The 21,973-nt window shown below is 45.2% G+C and overlaps 1 protein-coding gene across 3 annotated transcripts in view; it reads right to left on the reverse strand.

Annotated features, from left to right (window-relative positions):
- Window positions 1-21,973, reverse strand: part of raraa (retinoic acid receptor, alpha a) — a 167,151-nt gene that overhangs the window by 31,488 nt on the left and 113,690 nt on the right. The window contains exon 1 of one of the 3 annotated variants that reach the window (XM_074663058.1): window positions 10,796-11,819. The exons of the other annotated variants lie outside the window; for them this stretch is intronic. Coding sequence (XP_074519159.1) covers window positions 10,796-10,973 — 178 coding nt within the window. The 5' untranslated portion in view covers window positions 10,974-11,819. Of the gene's footprint in view, window positions 1-10,795; window positions 11,820-21,973 lie in introns of those variants that run through there. 3 annotated transcript variants of the gene reach the window in all.

A 21,973-nucleotide genomic window follows, 5' to 3' on the forward strand; every position in this document is an offset into this window, starting at 1 on the left:
CGTGACCCGGGAAGGAACAAGGGAGGGCTGGTGTGACTGGTTGTCGTTTATTGCGACCCAGTTCCTCTGTAAGTAGGAACGCACGCTCCTCCCAGTTAACTCTTTCCATTAAGCTAAGTGGGGCCTATTTATTATTTAAGAGCTTCTGATGATTTATTCAACAGATACGGGCAACTTTGGTGAATAGCAACACACACACACACACACACACACACACACACACACACACACACACACACACACACACACACACACACACACACACACACACACACACACACACACACACACACACACACACACACACACACACAGGTGAGGAACGAGTGCTGTTCTTTCAAGTCGAGAATGACTGTGATATAGGCAACATGTTTAATGTGTAGGAGGGAGGAGGGATCATATCAGTTTGTGATGAATAAATAACAGCCAGGTGTAATTAAGAAGACAAGAGAAAACAGAGACAGGAAGGGAAAATGAGAAAGAGAAACTGTCATTTAGCCAAGTGAGAAAAAAAAGAAATGTGAGATAAAAGAGTGTGATGAAGGCAGAAAAAGATTTACTATTAATTTGGTTGCTCTAATGAATCTTGATTTGTAAATCACGATGAATTAAAAGAACAGAGCAGAAAAGAGAAAATGAGGGCAGAGCATTTAAAGCGCAAGAAGGCAGCGTTACCCTCCACCCTCCTCCCTCCGCTGTGTAGGCGTGGGTCCTGGGGGAGCCACCGATGTTAATACAGTTATTAAGCCTCTCCACTGAAGCCTGCTCCACCTCCCCAACCTCTCCGTATCAAGGAGCTCTGTGCCTGCCGGGCTGCGGGCGAGCTCGCCTGCTTCCACAGTAAGATCAAACGGGCCCAAGTAGGCCAGCTCAGGGGAAGCCAGTGATGGAGATTCCTGCTGAGCAGCCAGGGCAGGTGGGGTTGGGTTATGTCAAGCCTAAGGAGCATCCCAGCAGGCTTTACATAAGAGGAGAGGAGAGGAGAGGAGAAGAGAGAAGAGGAGGAGGGGGGGGCTTCTGGATGTCGTAGCTCTCCCATCATCCCTTCCTCCCTCCTCAGAGTCAGCTGACTAAGATTCCCATGCATCTCTTTCCTGGTGTCAGGGATTACAGCCATGAAAGGCTTTAGCGAGCATATGTGCAAGAGCGGATTGTGACAGCTTCAGGATGTATGTCACCGTAAAGGTGGAGGTTGATTAGAGGTGAGCTGTGGGGGTGAGGATGAGTTTGGGTGGCCAGGTGAGCACGTGCAGGAAGGGAAACCCTTTTTTTGAGAGCACGAGGGGAATCTAGCTGCAGCGGGACATGAGTGTAGGTGCATGTGTCTAATCGCTGCATTACACCCAATCCATAATTCACACCGGCAAGGGAAGATTAGTGATGCCACTCTCGCCCTGTAGCCAGAAGGAGCAAATTTGGGCAGCCATGTGGATTGCACGCAAGGTAGCAAGTTAAATAAAATAGTAGTGGGTTTCAAGATGTCATTTATCTGTCATGATTCTGTTCCTGATTTCATCTGGACTTTGCAAGATTACAGATTTACAGATTACTCTAAGGCAGGTTTTGCCAAGACTGCAGAGTCCCTAAGCGCATCAAAGCATCAGCATACGACTGAGATAATGGACTCAAACATGATTTCTGTCTTACTGTGGCACTTGATATGATAAAAGAAAGAGGAGAAGACAGAAGTAAAGAGAGTAAAGATAAAGACAAATGCTGTAATGTGCTAAATGGGACGGAGATATAGGTCAGCCTGTGCCACACTCAATTCGCCAACACTGGCCTGTTGGCAGCTAGTGGATGCAGGCCAAGCCTCCATCAGTTGCACTATAACACTAATAATATCAGTCACCCAGCCTCGCCCTCCCCAGTCAGTCAGTCAGTCTGTCTCCCTTCACTTATTTCGTCGCTCTTTTCCTCCTCACTCGCTCTGCGCTGCTTTTTGTTCAAAGGAGAAAAGGGCAAAAATCCAGCAGCCAAAAATGACATTAAACCCTCTGAAAGCTCCACAGAGATTATTGTTTGAAAATGCCAGCTCTCCCTGCGTCCCCCTCCCTCCTCTTCTCCCACTGCCTGAGATCTCTCTTTTTCTCTCCCCTTCCGTCCCTCTTTCAGCTGAGAGGTGCTGACAGCCCAGACACAATAATCCAGCTCCATTGTGGAACCGCCACAGTGGCAGTGGCACTGTGCAGAGGTTTCCCACGTATGGCGTGAGGGCAGAGCGGGGTGTCATATCAGGATGGCTGTGGCACAGAGCAGCAGCGCTGCAAGCAAAGCAGAGGCCAGTCACCAGTTACTACACACTTGGGCTCGACAAGTCTGGTTCAAAGTGTGTCACCTTTTCCATTAGTCAGCTCCCGTCTGGAGGTGGGGGAAGCAGAGCTGTCAGAGGGTCCAGTTCTTTAGATTTTATCTTCACAGAGCACAGAGGACGCCTCGTCTTTGATCATTTGGAGCAACAAACAAAGATGGGTTTGTGTTTGCAGATGGTGCAACATCAAGACAGCGACTCAAAGACTTTTAGACTTTGGTCAAACCAAAACAAATGCACGACTAAGAAAATGAAAGAAGTCTACAACACACAACTGTTAGCACTGCCTCCATTCATCCTCTTTCCTCGGTCTTTTCGGCCCACTATAAAAAGCTTTCTGCAGGTTGCTGTTAAAAATCCCGTGCAATAACAGAATGTGCCCTCTCTGCTCTAAGTGCTACACGGCTGCATACTTTTGCATCAGCCTGCCCCCCCCTGCTAAATCTGGAGAAACATCCGGGCTGGCAGGGCTTCAGAAAAAAAGATGACAAGGAATGAGGAATAGAAAAAGACATTTATGTGTCAAGTTTCATTCACAGAGGATGACCCATGTCACCCTGAGGGCTTAATCTCCGTTCCCTTTTCATATGAAACTTTGGTTGTCAGAACACCATCCACGAGAAATAGAAGTATAATGAGCAATGGGAAAAGTTTTTTCATTGATGCTGCTTATAACAACCACATGTCTAAAAAAGAAAACAAAAACAAGCAGCTGATGTTCCCTCCAAGTCTTTTTGGCAAAACACCTCTTTCTCACGGATTTCTTTTCCCCGTCCCAAAGTTTTTTTTTTTAACCTTATGCCAGCATCCAGCGCATAGTTTTCATTGAACAATAAAAGTTACAACACTAGGTTTAAGATTTTCGGGGAACTGGGGTCATATCTGACCTGATCAGTTAATCAGTCTGCATTAACAAGGGAACTATCTCCTTCTCTGTGTCTAAGACAATGTGCTTGATAAGATACTTGTTGATTCCTGCAAAGGTTGAAGACAACAGAGATGGGAAAGGCAAACAACAATCAATCAAAGGTAACCCTTGGTCCTTTGATCCTTTCTGAGTTAATCCTAATGGATACCAGTTATAGAAATTATACTTCAACGATACCAAACACCCATCCAATACTGGTACAGTATAAAAATGTACATAATATGAGTGGAATAGCATAACGTGGTTCACATATGCGCGTCTTAAAAATCAGGACCGACAACAACAGTGTCTTTACTTTTTTGTGTTCTTTATGTCTGCTTTTCATACACAAGCTGTTAAATTTGATGGATATGATTGTCACCATTAGTCCATTGAAATGTTGAGTGTTTTCAAAGAGTTTTTCCCAACAGATGACAGCTTGGAACAAAAAACCCAACAGCTTTCCTCTGGATCAAGTTGACCAATTTGTCAGCATAAAAAGATGCAGGAAGTTGGACTAAGGCAACTAACACCAGCACGGCTCATTAGCTGCAATTCCACCAAGTGATCCATTTCAGTTTGGTTCAGATTACCGAAACAACCAATCTGTGCCGTCCAGCTTTTTTTGTGTGTTCAAGCCTTAAAGGGCCTCCTAGGGCTTATTCTAGAGGGTCAGTATTTCTGTATACAAAACCCCTTGGTAGAAACGCACCTATCATGGTAAATGGACTGGATCTACAAAGTACTTTCCATGTTATCAATATCAATCCCACCCCCAAAATTGCAGCCTACAGAGTGCTGTTTAGGGGTCCAGTGTCTTGGAATTATGCCTGTACCCCTTAACCATTTATTGGGAGATGACCAACTGAGCCACAGGCGCCCTTAATGTGCCAATGGACAGATATCTTTCAGCGAGGCAAATATCAACCACTACTGGTTCTGGTGGAACTGACTGACAAAAGTAAGGAGGTAGTGCAGGTTAAAGTGCAAAAACTAGGCAGGATTGATCTCAGTATCAACATAGGGTAATATTTCTGCAACAACCCTTGAAGAAAAAGACCTTAGTTTTCATCACACAAACACATAGTGCATTGATGGGTTTGACATATGGGTAAGCCCTTCAGGGACATTTGGGTATTTGTGGTGAAATGTCGTGAGATGCTTTGAAACAAATTCTCCACGCTGATAAATGGTATATTTATCCATCAATACATCTCTCTGAAAGGAAGCCGCTGCTCGACTTCGGAGTGCCTCTCTTTCAGACACACAGTGGCTCTATTCATGACAAACAGGATCTGATTGTTTCGCCCTCTTCTCGTTCACCTCTCTTAACCTACACGTGTTTGTAGCAGCTCGGCTACAGGGCATCTCTCAGCTCGCACAATGCTAATATCACAAACAGGGTTACAGGGGAACAAGCGGCCTGTAACCTGAGCCTGTCAGCCTCCTTCAGATGAACACGCTGTCCGATCCATCACCATCCTGTGCTCCACTCTTTCCCTTCCACCTCCACCGTACACTTGGCAAGTCTATTTCATCGCGGTCCCAGGTGGGCTTTTAAGAGTCAAATGTCAGAGGCAGGGCTCCAGCCGAGACACGTAATGAATATGAAATGATTCAGAGGGGTTGTGGGAAAGAGATGAGAGTGGAGTCCAGACAGACCCAGCTCCTCTGTCAGTAAGTGGGACCAGATTGAGGCCGGCTGAGCTGAGCTTGGCTGGGACAGAGAGGACACACAATATAGATAGCTTATGTTACCTCAATAAATCTAGACATCTAGAGAGAGCTTGTCTTCCTCCAAACAAAACCAGTTTACTCCCTTGGGGCATGTCAAAGATACTAACACCAGGTATCATGAAAGCCAGACAAGTTAAGACTCTACTTAGTGAGTGCAATCATTTGAAACACAGAGACATGTCTTATATCTTCACTGAGCTGTTCTCCAAGTTATTAAAAGACCAGCTGCAGCCCAGGGGACTTTGTTTTGGTGTGCGCAAACAAATAAGAGTAAATTTGAGTGATTCAGAGCACACTCGCCTTTCTTACACAAACATGACCTCAGGCATAGCGTTCCTGCTCGCTGCTTAGTTAACAAAGCTGACTGAGGCGGCAGCAACACGGTGCTATTTTCTGCCCAGACAGCAGGAGAACTGCCAGGCTCTCGTATTTTTAGTATACTAACCTCTAGCCTATTTACTTGTCTGCCCCACTCTTTTAATAGAAGGGTATTCCATCAGTGTGTGTGTGTGTGTGTGTGTGTGTGTGTGTGTGTGTGTGTGTGTGTGTGTGTGTGTGTGTGTGTGAGTGTGTGTGAACTGCTTGAGGTGAAGAGAGTCGTCATGCATGTGATGTTAACACCGGTCCCCAAAGGGAAACTGGGGACGAGTGTGCCGGTGGGAGCTCTCAGTGGCCTGACAGAGAGACAGAGACAGAGGGAGCACGTGGTGGACTGCAGACGAGGCAGGCGCAGGTATTGGCCCTCTGCAACTGATGAAACAAGGCAACAATTCCATGTAATCACTCTATATATAGATGCTGGTGAAAGGGGGATTGGAGGGCAGGAAATCTTGTAAAATATGAGGAAAAATTAGGGCAGGCGAGCATTAAAGATTAATCGTGACACTGACTGCCCACACCAGAATGCAAACGGTGGAGATGGGAAACAGAGAGGGAGATAAAGTGGGAGAAAGAAAGGAGACACTTTGGGAATGAAAATGCCTCGCAGATGAGTTCTGGGGGGTGATGAATGTCCCTGGTTCAATACCCCAGATGAATTTATGTGTGTTCCATTATGAGAGGGAGGGGATGAAACATGGAGATGGGAAGGCGCGAGAGAGGCGCGAGTGTGATGGTGAGCTAGCCATGCAGAGCCCATTGCGAGCGAGCCATCTGTAGAGATAAGTAAAGAAGTGATTACAACAGGCCCGGCTCAATTTCTGACAGTTGACGCTTGAGCGCCCCCGAAGAGCTGAATTGATTTAAATGAAGAAGCTATGAATATTTTAGAGGGTGGAACCCCCCTTTAACCTGAACTGTTTCGATCCCCCTCTTGCCCTTTTGCCAGTGTGTGTCTTTGTGTGTGTGTGTAAAAAAGGACAGACCCAGGGCAACTGTAATTAATGATGGTGAGATTACAAACCCTATGTCCCAATGTCTGGAATCAGCTGCCTTCTTTAAGCTGTGATGAATCAATGACACCGCCTGGGTCTTTTGTCTGTGCCGCTTTGCTCATCAAACGGGGCTTTGCAAAGTACACCAGCTCTTGTTTGGGGATTTAGCGTCAAACCAAACCGGTGTACGGTACACTCTGACTGATGCCTCCGGCTAATTCTCTCTACAAACAAGCTGGGGCCCTGTCGGTGGGTGTTGGCGTGTGTTCACACACACATACACACACAAAAAAAAGGCTGGTCCAAATATGCTGAATTTCTGACATACTCAAAACAGAATGACCCTGAAATTTGCAACCCTCAGGAGAAAAAAGTCGCCAGTCAGCTGTAGCATTGTTTGTGTGTTTAAAAGCCTGTTCTCTGGTTGTGTTCAAGGTGATGGACCACACCTTGTAAAAAAAGTGAGGAGCACATGTTCCTGTTGATCTGTCTGACCTTGTGTCACAGAGAGAATACCTTAAAGGGGTGTCTTTATTTAGAAAACCATGAATCCCATTTAAAAGGCTACAACACATTAAAGGTTGGCAACAAGGTGGCATTTTGGGGAGCGAGTGATGGCAGGTTGTGAAATGCTGCCCCGCAGCGTTCCCAGTAGAGTGGCGGCGGCTGTGTTGAACTCCCTTCACCTCTGTGCTATTACAAACATACCTTGATGACAAAATGTGTAATTGATGTGCACCTGAAGGTGAAAGCAGGCGTGTTTTTGTGGACATACTGATCCTGTCTCTCTTTCAGGACACTAAATCACTGTCACCGTCGGCTAAGAGGGGTTAGGCAGATGTGGCGCAACGAGGAGCCCGCTTGACGCTCCCTCTGCCTGGATGAACAAGGGACCTTGCCTCTAATGTTGTCGATCCATCCTGCCAGTTCCATCAAGTTTTGATCAGCGCTGCCTCGAGAGGGGCTCATCAGCCTGACCGTGAAAGCTTGCAAGGTGCACGGAGGTTAAAGAGCGATGAAATATTACAAGAATCAGGGACAAAAGCTGCACTTCGCGGGATTTGTGACAAAGTCAAAAGCTATAATTTCACTAAATGTTTAAGCAGCTTTACTGAGAAATCCTGAGTGGATTGATTAGGAGAATAAATTTGATACTTCATGATCTGCCTCAGTAGATGACCTCTTCTCCAGCTGTTTACAACAGCAACCTCCCCTCAATGTCAAGAGCCGACAGTACTCAAGCCAGTTCTGCTTAGGGACAGGATGAGCCTCAGTCTGTTTATGCTCTGTTGTTCAAGCTTTTCCCAATTCTCAGCACACTCTTGCCAAATAAAATCTGTATACATAAATAAACAGGGGGAGGAAGTGATAGTCGCTGTTCTTTCACAAGGCCAGCACCAATTTACAGGCCAGCTGAAAGTCCAAACACATCACCAACAGTTTTCCACGTTTCTCGAACAGCTCACGCAATTAGGGACACTCTTGTTGCCCTGTCAGATGCAGAAGCCTTTCGGTGAGTAAAAAGAGGAACCACATGGGTAGAGGAGCTTAAATTTAGTGCTTTTTTCTCTCTGAAAAAAAAAATCCACTTAGCCAACCTCCCCCATCATCATCACTGCCCCAAATTGCTCCTGCTCTTACAGTCTGCTGCACCAAAAAACAATAAAAAACCATCTGTTTTTTCATGGGCCTCCTCTCCTGCCAGGCAAAAAGGACTTCCGCACTTAAATACCACATGAGTCAGATTAAGCTGCCAGTCGCTGGACCCTCAGACACACAGCGTTGTGTCCCGTAGTAGCCCACTTGGCAGGGCCTGCCTTCAGAAGACAAACTAGCTACAGCTCGCCCTCCTCTCTGCCTCGTCTACTCTCTGTGGAAATCCCTGGTGACTGATTTCGTTCGTACTGTGGACAGCCTGAGAAAAACAACAAAGTGCAAAGAAGCGTATGGGCTGGTGAGCAATTGAGCCCACCCCATGCAATCCCCGTTTTTTTTCAGTGTGTGACAGTCATGTGAACAAGGCCATGCGCATTCTTTTCATGCATGAGCCCGTAATTGCTGTATGGATTCTGACAGGCACTCAGTAAGAAATCAAGTTCATTTAATCTGAGAGGGTAGTGCTTTTTAGCATACAGATTCTGCACTGCTGCTCTGAAACTGATCAGATTATAAAACGCTCACAGGGACTCAACAACTAGCTTTGCAGTGTCTGTAAAGAACAATAACATCAGGGATAAAGGCTCCATATGATCTGGTCTTGTGCCTGGTCTCTTAATGGGTCCAGGAGGCCGTTAGCCCCATTGAAGATGCCATTGAGTGCGCTCCTAGAGCAAGAGAGCTCTTCCGTGGAGCCTGTAATGAATAGTTAGACCAAATGTGGAGAGGCTTAAAAAACACTGAGGCCTGAAAAGGGAAAAAAAGAAAAGAAACACAGAGGGGGCAAAAAAAATGTTTAGCTCCAGCAGTGATCTGTTTCTAAACCCACGTGCAGAGGATAACATACCATGGGACTACTGTCTGTGAAGTTTGTGCTTAAAAAAAAAAAAGTCCAGAAAGAGACGAAGCCAGCAGATGTTTTTGGGATTGTCTCGTGCTTTAGAGCCTGACTGCTTTGGATTCCTGCTTAAGACCTGCAGGAGAAAAAGAAATCTTGCTGTGTTTTGTTTTCTGCCGCTATGATCCAATAAGCCCCCGAGCCACGTGATGACACTAACGGATGTTGCGCCTTTTCTACCCCCCCTCCCCACTGCCACCGCTCCCCGGTTGTGCACTAAATTTTTTATTACATTGGAGCAGTAAAGCAAAGAGCGGCTATGCTACCCCCCACCCACTCGCACACACACATGCTCCCCCTGAAACTCCTCCGTTTGAGCAACACAATGTGGAGTCGAGCAAGGGATCAGAGGTCTCTTCCTGGGCCAAAACCCCAGGCGCCCCCCTCCTCTCAGACGAGCTCACATGGTTTGAATCAATGCTGCCACTAGAGTGCTTTAGTGGGCCGGTTCGATAAATACTATCAAGCTCGCTGGATATCTGCTTTGAAAAATGTGCATGAGTTGTTTTTTTAAAGTCAGGAGGAATTTTTTAATCTTATCTGACCTGGAAAAACAAGCAGATAAATTATGAGAGGAGAGGAAAGACTACGGTGCAAAAATAAACAGCCTCTGATTGCTTTTGTTGTAGCTGCCAAACATCAGAAATTCCTGTTTAAATTTCCCTTTGTGGTGTGCTTCTATAGTCTGGAGACGAGGAGGAAATTGGCCCTTAAGAGCCTGTGGAGATTCCTGCCTTTTTACACTCCTTCAGCTGTGAAAGACAACAGAGCCATCCCTGCTATAAAGGCCCGACTGAGCTTTGTGCACTGCAGCTCCTTTGAGGTAAAGAAAGGGAAGGGCCTCTGTGATACTTTGTTGTTGCAATAAACCTCTCTCTTATTGCAGCAGATAGTGTATCAATAAGGTGGAATCTCTCATGGTTGATTGTAGATTATCAACTCGTGTTGGAAAAAAAAAAACAGGGAGCATGTGCACGTGCACTCACTGAATCCATCCTAACTAGTCTTTGGGATTTTAAAGGCAGCATCAGAGGCTGAGGTGCTATTTTTAGACATGGCAGAAAAGCTGTCACCCTTACTATTTGACACAGGAGCATCTGGGTGCTTGTTTCTGCTTGTATCTTACAGATTTTAAATGTTATTCTGATGCATTTTCTGACAGAAATGTTAAAATATCTAGATTAATGTTAAGTTTAAACCACAAAACAGTAGAATTCCACAATACAGAAGACAGTGTGTTGCAACTGCACCCAAGCCAACCTACTTACACCAATAACAGGTTTTAATACATTTTATTCATAGGAAAAAAAGTCCTAATTGAGTGTAAAAGAGACAGAATTGTCCAGTTCAGGCCGAGCTGCTCAGAACTGTGGCCTGTAGGCACAGCTATCCAGATTACCAGAGGGATAACACTCACAGGAAAGTTTGATCTGATTAAGGCTGCTGTAGCTTTGGAAAACCTTATTTGTATCAAGTGCATATTTCAGGAATGTTAAAAAAAAAAAAAGAAAATGCGCCGGGGAACGTGGCCTGGATCAAAGCGCCGCAGTCTCACCGAGATTTCTGAGAAAAATACCCAGACCATGGGCGCACAGTGAGGCAGGAAAGACAGAGACGAAAGTGGGTCAAGTATATATAATGCAGTTATGAAGCTCAGTGATGGTGGGAGCATGCAACGCTGTTTGGCACATATTTAGGGGTTTAAATAATTGAGATAAAACAGGCTGAGAACACAGGATTAAAGGCCGTAAAACATCGATTATCGGCGCAATTGTCGTGTGATAGGAATTGATGTCAAAATGTGAGAGAAGCCGTTTTTATAAGCTATCAAAGCACGCATACACAACAACCACAGGGGTTTAAACTTCCCATACTGTTGAAATGGAGTTGAAGAGGCAGGAAAAGGCACCTACAGTGATTGGAGCCGTTCCAGTGCTGGTTCCTGATGGACGTGCTGTAGGGATGGGGCGCTCCGGGCACCAGTCCTTTCTCTGGGATCAAACATCCTCTGCTCTGGTTGTAGTAATCCATCATTAAAAACGGGTTCGGGCTGGGATTCAGTCCCACAACGTCCACACTCTCGTACATCATACGGAGCAGGGCGACAGCAGGGGATTATTGTCCAAAAACGAACTATTGTGGCGCACGCAGGAACACACGAGCCGTGCTGTTTTCAGCTCGCCACCGGAGGAGGTAGAAACCGTGGGGGCAAAACGGGGACGAAAGTGCATTAAAATCACAGGAAAAGTGGTAGATCCGACCACAGCGGGGACATCTGAACATTTGGCATCTTCTAATGGTGCTGTATTGATCGAAACTACACCGAGGAGTGAGCTGGAGTCTGGAAAAGCCTAATCGGCTGCGCTCAATTTGAAAACGTAATTTAAAAATACACTCTGCATGGTGTCCAAAGATATGTGCATAAAAATACACCAAAAACCACCCGAACAACTTGAGCAGAATATATCGGCCTTGCTCAAACAGAGGGCAACATTTGAGGCTGAATCCAGACCATAAAGAAAAATATAAATCGATACAATCCCAGAAAAGAGGACCCAAATCTCCAAAGTCCGGGTCAGACGCACAGGGGGGATATCAGCAGGATGAAAGCGCGAATATCAAAGAGGAAATTCCGTCTAGTTGCAGTTCGTCCTTTGGGTTTCGCTCGGTTGTCCCGTCCGCGCCCGCCGTGGGTGGACTCCTGTCAGCCCCCGTGAATGAACCGGTCTCCCTCCGTGCGCTAAAACAACCAGCGGCTTCCCCTTCTCTTCACACCCTGCTCTCTGATATCCAGGTCCGCATGAAACATGCAGCAGCACCGCCTTGTTTGTGTTTGCAGAGCGAAGCCTGAATCATTCCCACACCAAACCGAGCCGCTATCATGTTCTGCAAAAATGTGACAAGGCACAGCAGCTGAGGGCTTTGGCTCCTCCTCCACTCAGCTCTTTTTCTTTTTTTTTTCTCTCTCTCTCTCTCCTTCCCACCCTCATCAGTCTCTTTTCATGCGTGGCTCCGCCCACGTTTAACCCCTTCAGGGACGTCACCATGGATCTCCCTCTGTCTGAAGCAGGGCCCTGCATGGGACTGTGAGGAGGGGAGCCCCCCGCCCTCTCTTGGATTTAGGTGCGGGGGCTTTAAATAGGAATGCATCTGAGGACATGATGAAGTTATACAAGCTCAGTAATGAGTCTCTCATATCTTTACACCGAGTTCATGGACATAATGAGAGCTGCACCAGACTGGATCTCTCTCGCTCTTTTTTCCTGGAAGCTCCGGTGCATGTTCTCACTCTTTATTTGGGCTCCTCCTTCCAACTAATTTGACCCTTTCCCCCATGCTCTCATCAGTCCCTACCCTCAGATTTTCTCTCCCCCAGCCCTGTCTCCCTCATTTGCCTAATGCTATGCGGCTGAACTTTTCCTGAACCCAGGGAAGTAGGCAGCCTCACCTCCTGGTGACCCACTGGCTGACTCGGATTCGTCTTTCTGGCTCGCTCTCATCCCACATTATTCAAGGTTTCCCACCTTGTACACTCAGAGTTACACCATTACACTTTCCTCGAGTGCTGCCCAGAGAGGCGCCGCGGTTCAGCCAGCACACATAAAGCAACGAAAGTGGCAAAGTCACCCAGCCTGGGTAACTGACACTTAACTTTTCCCACAGTGAACTGACGCTGGGGCAGAGAATAGGAAGTTGTTTTGCACCACCTCCCTAATAAAATGTTACTCCACCTTTACTCTGCAACATTCCAAGCAACATTGTTGCAACTTGTTATGCAAACATGCACCTGTGTCATCATCCAGGTTTGACTCTGAGCCAAGGCTTTCTAAGCACGACTATAAAGACATCACTCTATTTCCTTTTTCTTACACAGGTGATGAAAACATAAATGTGGAAAGAATCAAGTCAGTGCTAAGGTCACGTTCCAACAATCACAGTCACTCTACCTGTCTCATGTCATGTGTTGACAGGCCGACCTGTGGTTTTCATGTGATCTGTAGAACGACTGAGAGCTCAAGTTGTCAGAGCATGTCCAGAAGTAAAGATCAAGGCCAAGTACCCACTCAATGTTACTTAATTACACATTTTAATGATTTTTTTTCATCACTTTGATACTAGAGTGAAAATTTGTTTCATTTCAGAGTAATAACCCTGACGCTTCTGATTTATTTGCTTATTGATCTAGATTTTAACATGGATACTCAGTGCTACAGGTGCTGACCCTTCCATGGAATTAAAAAAAAAGTTTATCATTTAAACCCTATGTTCAACTGAAAACAATGCAAAGGAAACATAAAACATGTTACAATTGAAAAATAAAGTGTGAAAAAAAATGTGAACTTTTGTGGATATTTGGCCACTTTTAAAGTCTTCAAAGTGAAATGTTTCAATTATATTCATTTATTATTTATTTCAGGCTTTTTATACCTCAAACTAGAGAGGACAGGACAGTGGGTTGAATTGGAAACATAGTGAGAGTGGAGAGTTCCCTCCAAGACAGGGAAACAGGCTACAGGCTGCAGTCAAACCCTGTCAAGGGCAAATCTCAGAGGTACAACCTAGACTACAAGGCCATCTGAGCCCCATGAAAGTGAAATATTGTCCCATCCTGGCCTTGTATTGGTTTTACAGCTGCTCAACAACTCGGAGTGACCTTTGTCATTATTTGTATTTCATATCTATTCAGTAATGCACAACATGCTTTAGATAGTTGTGAGAAGTGACAGTGATTTTGAGCTCATACAGTGAATCCCACTACAGAGCCATGTCTGTTTTTAATGCAGTGCTGCTTACAAAGTCACAAATATGCAGTATTAGTTTTCAGCCTCATCCTATAGATTTGTCAGCTTCTCTAAATGCTTTAATTTGCTCATGCACTGATGATATCAAACATCATGTTGTCTACTCTCTCCTTTTCTCTGTGTTGTTTGAAAACCTCTTTAATTTGTCAAAAAAATGCCCTGTTGTGTTTGTAGCCAATAGTCTGCACCACTTACTCTGTAATCCACACCACAGCCCGAACAATACTCCCCCTCCCACACACTTTCTCTACACCTGAGCCACAGGCCGCAGCTGGGTCTGACCAACACGGTCTCTGAGAAGGGATTATCTGCATGGAGCCTGGCAGGGGGGCTCAGCCTGCTCCGCCCCCACTGACTGTGACACTTATTTAATGCAGACCCCGGTGTGTTTACCCTGCCTGATAAGAGCTCAGTGTGCAGGCCTGGGCCGTGGCGACCCCTTAGCTTGCACTGATAGCGCAGCCACACATTCCTTGACAGGATTAGCCTCTGAGTAATGGATGTCAGAAAATGCTAATTTTATGGGCTCTGTTTTCCTCTCTGAGGGGAGAGCATTCATCCTGGGGTAAAACTCTGAGATAGCAAGGAACAAGCGGAGAGATAACAGATTGTTGATCATTGCTTATTACGGAGGGGGGAGGAAGAATGACCTAAACAAGAACCGCTCCCTTAGATTTCTTACACTTTGACATCTATTTTAAGGTCCCTTTTACTTTCACTGAGAAATGGACTCTGCACTAAAAAGGTTTGGGGGTGGAAGGGACTCTAAAAGAAGTTGCAAAAACATCTGATAAACACAGAATTTGATGATTTACAGTTACTTTAAACTTTGTATTTTATCAGAACTGTTGCAAAGACGACATATGAGATGCTGAAAATGAGAAATGCACGCTCTCAGTACATGCTAATCTGTTTTCTATTATGTTTTGGAAAGAGGTTGACCCCTCTGTGAGTGACTGCATGAGCAAATAGAATAACAATTTCAGAAACATTTTCAAATCTGCAGAGTGTGGGGATTTCATCATCTATGGTCCATGATTCAGAAATCTGTACAAAAGCTGATTAGACCAGAAACCAATATGCTGGGGCTGTGATTACTGACCCCTGAGTCTGCACTGCTCTTAAAACAGATATGACTCTGCAGTGGAACTCACCGCAAGAGCTAGAGAGGACACTGTTTCAAGATGGGGGCCAGGTTTTGTAAGTTGTGCTCTCAGATATTTTACAGCAAATGCACAAAATTGCAGTGTGACATGCAAAATGTAAATGAAGCACAGGAAAGTAGAGGAGAAGAAACTCAAACTACTGCATCAGATGCTAAAATTACTCAGGGTTGATCACACCCATGTCAGCAAGATAAAGATCATGTTAGTCTCCAAAGTGACTCAACCACCAAGTCCAAGGTGTTTGTTATTTTTGAGCCGTTTAAAGAGATGCTGTGATGCCACTTCCCCAGAGTGAAAAAGATGCAAACAGGCATGGCTCATGAAGTGAACAGTTAGCAGTGAAATTGTGCAATAAATAATTTTAATATTGAAACCTGACCAGACCTAAACCCAGGAAACAGGAAACTTCATTCAAACTCGTCTCAAAATCAGAGTTTTGTGACTTTACTACCACACTGCTTGCTAAAAAGCAAAAAGAAAAAGACTGTAGTGCAATCACTTGACAATGGTGTCTAAAATGCTGGCACCATAGGGCCCCAACCCTCCTGAGAACACAGGAGAGTATTTTGGCACAGAGAAACGACAGAACAAGATTACATCTCAATCTTCAAATTTCCCATTCCAAGGCAACACTTGGATTCCTGGCTCGAGCTTCAAAGTCTTGTCCCAGTAAATCCAAACACTCAGATAGAAGATCCTGATGACGGCAGCATTCAGATGTAAATACTGCATACAAACACATGGTTATGTAAGTGAACAGAACAGAGGGATGCATGAGTGAGAAGCATCCTTGTTTAGGAGCTGAGAGTCCAGCTGAGAGATGGGGGAGAGCGTGGATAAGAGGGGGAGAGGGTTTTTAGGAGGGGAATTCAAAGAGTTTTATGAGTGAGGGCGGAGAGGAGATTGCTGCCTGGACCTTGAGGGTGTCAAACTATTTTTACTGCCCTCACTCTGCTTCTTTCGTCGAGCAATCAGGGCTGTTAGGAAGCAGTAAAAAGTGCTTCCCTTACGAGTCCTCCCCCCTCAAGGATGTCCTGGTCTGTGCCACATTGTGGGGCAAAAATATGCTGTCTGCATGACAAAACCATTAACCCAATGATAAAAAGCATAATCCTCTCCTCCCCCACCGCACCACGGGCACAGGCCCAGCAGCCCACATCCTCATGCCACTCTAACCAGCAGCACAGCGGCTCCCCCGGGTGCATGTTAGCGTGTGTGAGCTGCGGTGCATGTTTGCTTTTAGGTCTACCTGAAACTCCACCAACCTGTCTCCGTTCCCCCTTGCTGCAATTACAGTTTGTGTGTGTGTGTGTGTGTGTGTGTGTGTGTGTGTGTGTGTGTGTGTGTATGTGTGTGTGTGTGTGTGTGTGTGTGTGTGTGTGTGTGTGTGTGTGTGTTTGTTTGCACAGCTGGTTTTGCGCAGCGCGTACAGGCAGCGCCAGCCAAACCCAACAGCTGTGCTCCCCGACAGTGAGCCAACGTGTAATGAGGGCCCGACCCTTCGATGTGAGAACAAGCTGCAGTTATCGACGAACACCGCGCCGCTGACACCTTTTTCTTTCTGTCAATCTGCTGCAAACACACACACACACACACGCTGAGCCTGACCCAAAGTTAAACTGTTCTATAGATCTCTGCTCTGGTGTGTTTCTGATCCTCCGCTTGTGTGCTTCTGTGTGTGTGTGTGTGACTTCCAAAAAAGACTCTCCAATAGCTGCAGGGATTTTGTGAAAGCTCCCCCCTTCCCCTCCCACTCCCCCCTCGTCATTATCCCTTTAATGTCCCTCAGACAGATTCCAGCATTTATGGTACAGGCCTATATCTGCCCATAAAGCCTTTTATTGTTTAGCCCGACTCTATGGTGGCCGTAACCTGGTTTTCCCATTTTTTATGGGGACCTTCACTATATCACAGGGGGGAGGACAAAGCTGCCCACCATCAGTGTTTACCAAAGTATGGCTCACTCATAAATCCATCATGGCCGGCGGCATTCTGGAAATACCTCAGCAGAGGGAGAGGAGTGGGGGAGGAGACTGAGCTTATTGTATGGCCTGTAATCGTCCACACACACACACACACACCGACACACACACACACACACACATATGCGCGCGCGGTGGCCTTGAGTTAGAGGGTCCATCTGCACAATGATCATTTGGTCCATTTCTTAGCACCAAGTCAGTCACTTCGCAAATCAAGGGGAAATTGCTGTAGATGTTACCCTGGAGGAAGGATATCTCAATATCAGTCATCCCAGACTTGGAATGGCCCCCATTAGCTGTCAGAAACACAGAGATGTTGACTACGTCAAGACGGACACACAGCTAATTCTATTAAAGACGACAAGAGGGGACAGAGAATGAGACACAAAGACAGGAGAGATTTACAGAGATGTTCCTACAGTGAAGAGAAAACAAGGTCAGGAGCAAACAATCAAAGGGCAGAAGAGGGCAGGAGCCTGTGGAGGACGTAATGAGTTATTAAAGGTATTTCCAATAAAAAATCGATCAGACCTCATACATCACAAGCCGTGTTTTACTGCATGTACAAAAACATTTCTATGGTGACATTCTGAGTTTAAACAAAGGCCCAACTGGGGATTAAAAAGCATGGCTAAGTCACGGAAATGCAGAGGTGTTTTTGCAACGAGAGTTTAGTTTTTGTGGCTGCTTCGTAAGTCTTGAACAAAAAGTGAGGAATATTTATGAGATATCGGGTGCATCTATTGAACCTCAGCGGATCATTTCTGTTTACTCAGACATTTTTCGGGACATTTCCCGAAAGACTGAGAAAGCTTTATGTTAGTCATTTATAAAAAACACTTCAATCATCCAAAGCTAGCTAGTGTGTTTCCAAGGAATCAATGCATTCTTCAAGCTCTGGGTGTTAAAGAAAGATATCGTTCTGCACTTTTGGCGCCTGATTGACACAAATGTTGTATTTGGCATGTCAGAAAACTTCTCTTCATTCCTACCTTAGTAGGGATGGGTACCTTTCACATTTGAAATGATACGGTACCGATGCCCAGTACCTGGCAATCGGTACCGGTACTCAATGGTACCAATTTTCGGTACTTTTTTGTTTTAATGTGGTAAAAAATATCAATTTGTTCAATACTAAAATATATATCTTTTACAATGTAACATATTTATTCTTCAATATATAACCTTTAAATGCTGTGTTCATGTCCAGCATGGACAAGAGCATCCTACTCTTCCACTCCCTCACAGTCACAAGGATGCGTTTAGGTACCTAAACATGGTACCTTTTGATTTTACATGAATCGATACCCGGTACTTTTGATATAATTTGGTTGGTACCTAAAAAAATACCTAATTCGGTACCCATCCCTATACTTTAGTGACAGCTGAGTAAAACAAGGGATGCACCGATATGAAATTTTGGCAGATATCGATATTAATATTGCTGTTATGGTCGATGACTGATATTTACCGATATCAATATGGTGAAAACAACAACAGCAAAAAAACAATCTGAGATTATGTGTCAAGGTAGTTCAGAGAGAAAGAGCGGCACGATCTTGAGAAAAGATAACCATGGAGGATCAAAGGATGGAGCGCCTGAGATGAACACAATCAAAATAGTATGTTTGGATCAAAAACAGGAAGAGACGTAAAAGAAGAGGGTTCACTCTTCTTAGGTAGTTTTGGTGTTTACATGCTCATAGAAAACAATACTAATTGGGTCTTGAACAATCGTTTAAGATACTCTGAAAATGGCCGGCAGCTAATAAGTAAATATCGGCCCACTTTTACACATCGGCTAATACCGATATGTTAAAAAAAAATGACCAACATCGGCTGATACTGATATTGATACCAATATATTCTGAATCCCAAAGAGAAAATTTCTTAAGAATTTTTTGATTGATTATTTCAGGTGTGTTGAAGACTGACCCTTGCATCGTACAGAAACCCCCCAACAACACTGAAAGCTGAAGTTTGGACACATTTTGGATTCAGATGTCAAACTACACTTATAAGACAAACCTTTACATTTTTTTAGCAGACACCACACAGAGATTTCAAGAGCTGAGGCCTTATCTAAACCTATGGATCAGAAACAGATTCAGCTCCAGTCAGACTCTGTGGATGCACAGAAAGTAACAGTTTCTTCCTTCTGTTAGGAGCTTCATCGGTCACACAAACACAAAAATACTTTATTCAAGTTGTTGCTAAGCCATAAACAGAGATGAAGGAAGAACTTGTACAATAGCGGCAGAATGTCTGAAAGAGCTTCAACCAAGTCCAGTTGTCTGTTGAGTTCACTTTGACTCATCATGACTCAGGATCTTCACTGACAGTCATCACTGATTCAGTAACAAGTCAAGCTTCATTTCTCATCCAGTTTTGATCCCATTCATTTCTCCATTTCCTCCATATCCCAGTCTTTGAGTGAAGCATTGCCCTCCTGGCTTTAACTCAGAGTTCACCGAAAAGTCAAATGAAATGAAAAAAAAAAGAGGAACAGAGCAGGAAAAAAATCATTTTCATCAAAACAGTCTCAAAGCTTTGATTCTGTCTGTGAAGCCTGAACTCAAGACGTTTCATCTTCTTCTAACAGATTTCTCAGGCGCTGCCGTCTGTGCCGGGTGTTCAAAAAACCTCTCAGTATCACTCACATACCCCCCAACCCCTCCTCACTCACTCCTCACTCGTCTTCACAGTATTTTCCGGTCTCCCACCCTCACTGCTTTCTCTTTCTCCAGTATGTCAAGTGCTGCAGAGGGCCGATTTCCCGTTTTCCATTCAGAAGTGTGATGCTCAGGGTGGCCCGAAGGGGATACGAAAGGAGGTGGAAGGAGGGGTGTTATTGGTTCGCTTTAAGTGGATTGCCCTCAGTGTTGTTGTGCCCGGCCCAAGGCATTATAACGCCTCTGAGGGTGACCTCCACTTGAGTGGTGCCCCCACTACCAGCACCAGGCAGGGCACGCTGATTGTTATGCTCAGCTCAAAGACTGAACACATGAAACGCACACAGGTTGGACAACTGCAGGTAAGATGTGTATGTCACAGCCATCCAAACATTGTGTGTGTGGGCACAACCTGCATGCTCTCTTCTTCTCTCCTCCTGCTATCTGTGTTCTTTCTCTGAGTGTGTGGAGCTGTGTGTGAGCACAAAAGTGCCAGGCTGGTTCAGATGTTAATGAAACATGTGAAATCCCCCTGCTTAGCCAGCAAGTTGGGAGCTGGGGGACAACAAAGGCCCACGGGAGAGCAACAGACTGCGGCGGTTCGGAGCATGACAAATGCCCCTGCCATCGTCACCGGTGTGGCCTCTGTTACCCTGCCTTTTAGAGGAGTTTGGGGGGGAAAAGCAGAGATGGGGGATCTGCCTCATTTTAACCTGAGGGAGGCAGGAGGGGGAGGAGGAGGGTTAATGGAATGGATGACTCCGCCACATTAAAAGAGAAGGGAGCAGAGCGATGAGGGTGAGAGAGGAGGAGTCATCAGCATTTCAAAAGAACGGGACACAGGGAATGGAAGATGGAGCAGCGACTCCCCCTTTTCTCTGGCATCTCTCACCCTCTCCGTCATTGTCCCCCCCGTCCCCAGCCTCAGTGTGTGTGTGTAGATATACATTAATGCTGGATGAAAGAGGGGAGTTAATTGGATGAGAGGCAGCCCCCTTTTTACCCACAAGTCCCAGAGGTGCACATGGGTCAACTTCATCTGAGAGCTGGGGACGACCCTGACAGTGAGAAGTGTCTTATCGCAGCACAGATTTTTATTGTTGCTGTTGTTTCTGCAGTCAAAGGGGTTTCCCTCGGCTAAAGCCAAGGGCAGCAGGGCACTCAGAGGCAGAACAAACCAAGAGCTAGAGAGGAAAGAGCGCGGCTGTGAAAGCTGATATTGATGTCAGAGTGTTCGCCCTTAGGCTCCTGCTTGTCCCGTCCTTGATTTTTTGTGACAGAAATTGACACAAAAACAAACACAGATGTTGCATATTCTCATAAGCCAAATATAAACAGACTTCAGTTGCCTTTTTTGTCTTTCCTGTTTTGAGAAGCTATATTCTTAATATTAATAATAAAGTGGCATTAGGAGAAAGGGAATAAACCACAGACCTCAGGACTAACAGGATTAAAAATGCACTTTAATACAAAAAGTCAAGAATCGTCAATTTGGATTTGGCCCAAATGTTGATGAATTAGTGTCTGAGACTTTTCTCGTGTCCTCATTGGGCAGTCATGATAAACATATCCACCAGACTAAAGTCACCCTCAGTCTGTGTGTGGCATTACGCATCAACCACCGTTCTGTTCAATCCAAAGCTTACATAAAACATCAGCTTGACATTCTTAACTTCCAAAGCTGATTGGTTAATATTAGCCTCCAATCAATCCCTTTCACTGGGCCTTTCGTGTTATGTGACAGAGCTTACAGAAAACAACAAAAGAAAGGAGTCGATGGAGAGAACGCTGAAGGATTTCTAATGGAGGATGTAACCTTGAGGCTGGAGAGGACAGCACTGTGGCGGTGAACGTTCAGTCCAGTCTGTCCAGTAGCAAAGAAAACTTTCAGTTGGAGAGGCTGGGCTATAAAATGCTGAAGATAAAATCCTCTGTTTTGGTCACTCTTTTATATTTCCGGTGATTAATGTGGACATACAAGTTTTAGCTAGATTAATCTTAATAAACACATCCGCAGGACTTTAAAATCTGGATTCAGCTCAATATGTAAAAAGTTTGCTATAAAAGAAGCAGTCCATCCGAAAAACTTCTACGAGTTAAAGAAGAGCACATAGAGGAGGCTTTGGACAGTTACAAATAAAGCGTTTTAGTCACTATGGCGACCTGAACCATCTGTGTTGTGAACCCACAGAGAGGGGAGTGTCTCCATAGTAAGTAAATGGGCTAATACAAAAAGTGAAAGGCTCAGATGGGCAGATCATTAGCCGGCCTCATCTTACCATTATCCGTGTGGTACCGCGACAGGACGGGGGGGGTGCTTACATGAAAAAAGAAGCCTGATAATATTTAACCAGCCAGGATCTATCATTAATCTATACCCACAACCCCCCACATCATCACTCCTCACCCCCAGCTCAGGCCTATTGTCATTAAGAGCCCGGCTGCCTTTCACTCCTTATTCAATATTTT

The sequence above is a fragment of the Halichoeres trimaculatus genome, unplaced genomic scaffold (genome assembly GCF_033239565.1).
Source record: "Halichoeres trimaculatus isolate MK-OKI-2021-1 unplaced genomic scaffold, fHalTri1.1 fHalTri1_scaffold_23, whole genome shotgun sequence".
In the NCBI taxonomy this organism is placed as follows: Eukaryota; Metazoa; Chordata; class Actinopteri; order Labriformes; family Labridae; genus Halichoeres; species Halichoeres trimaculatus.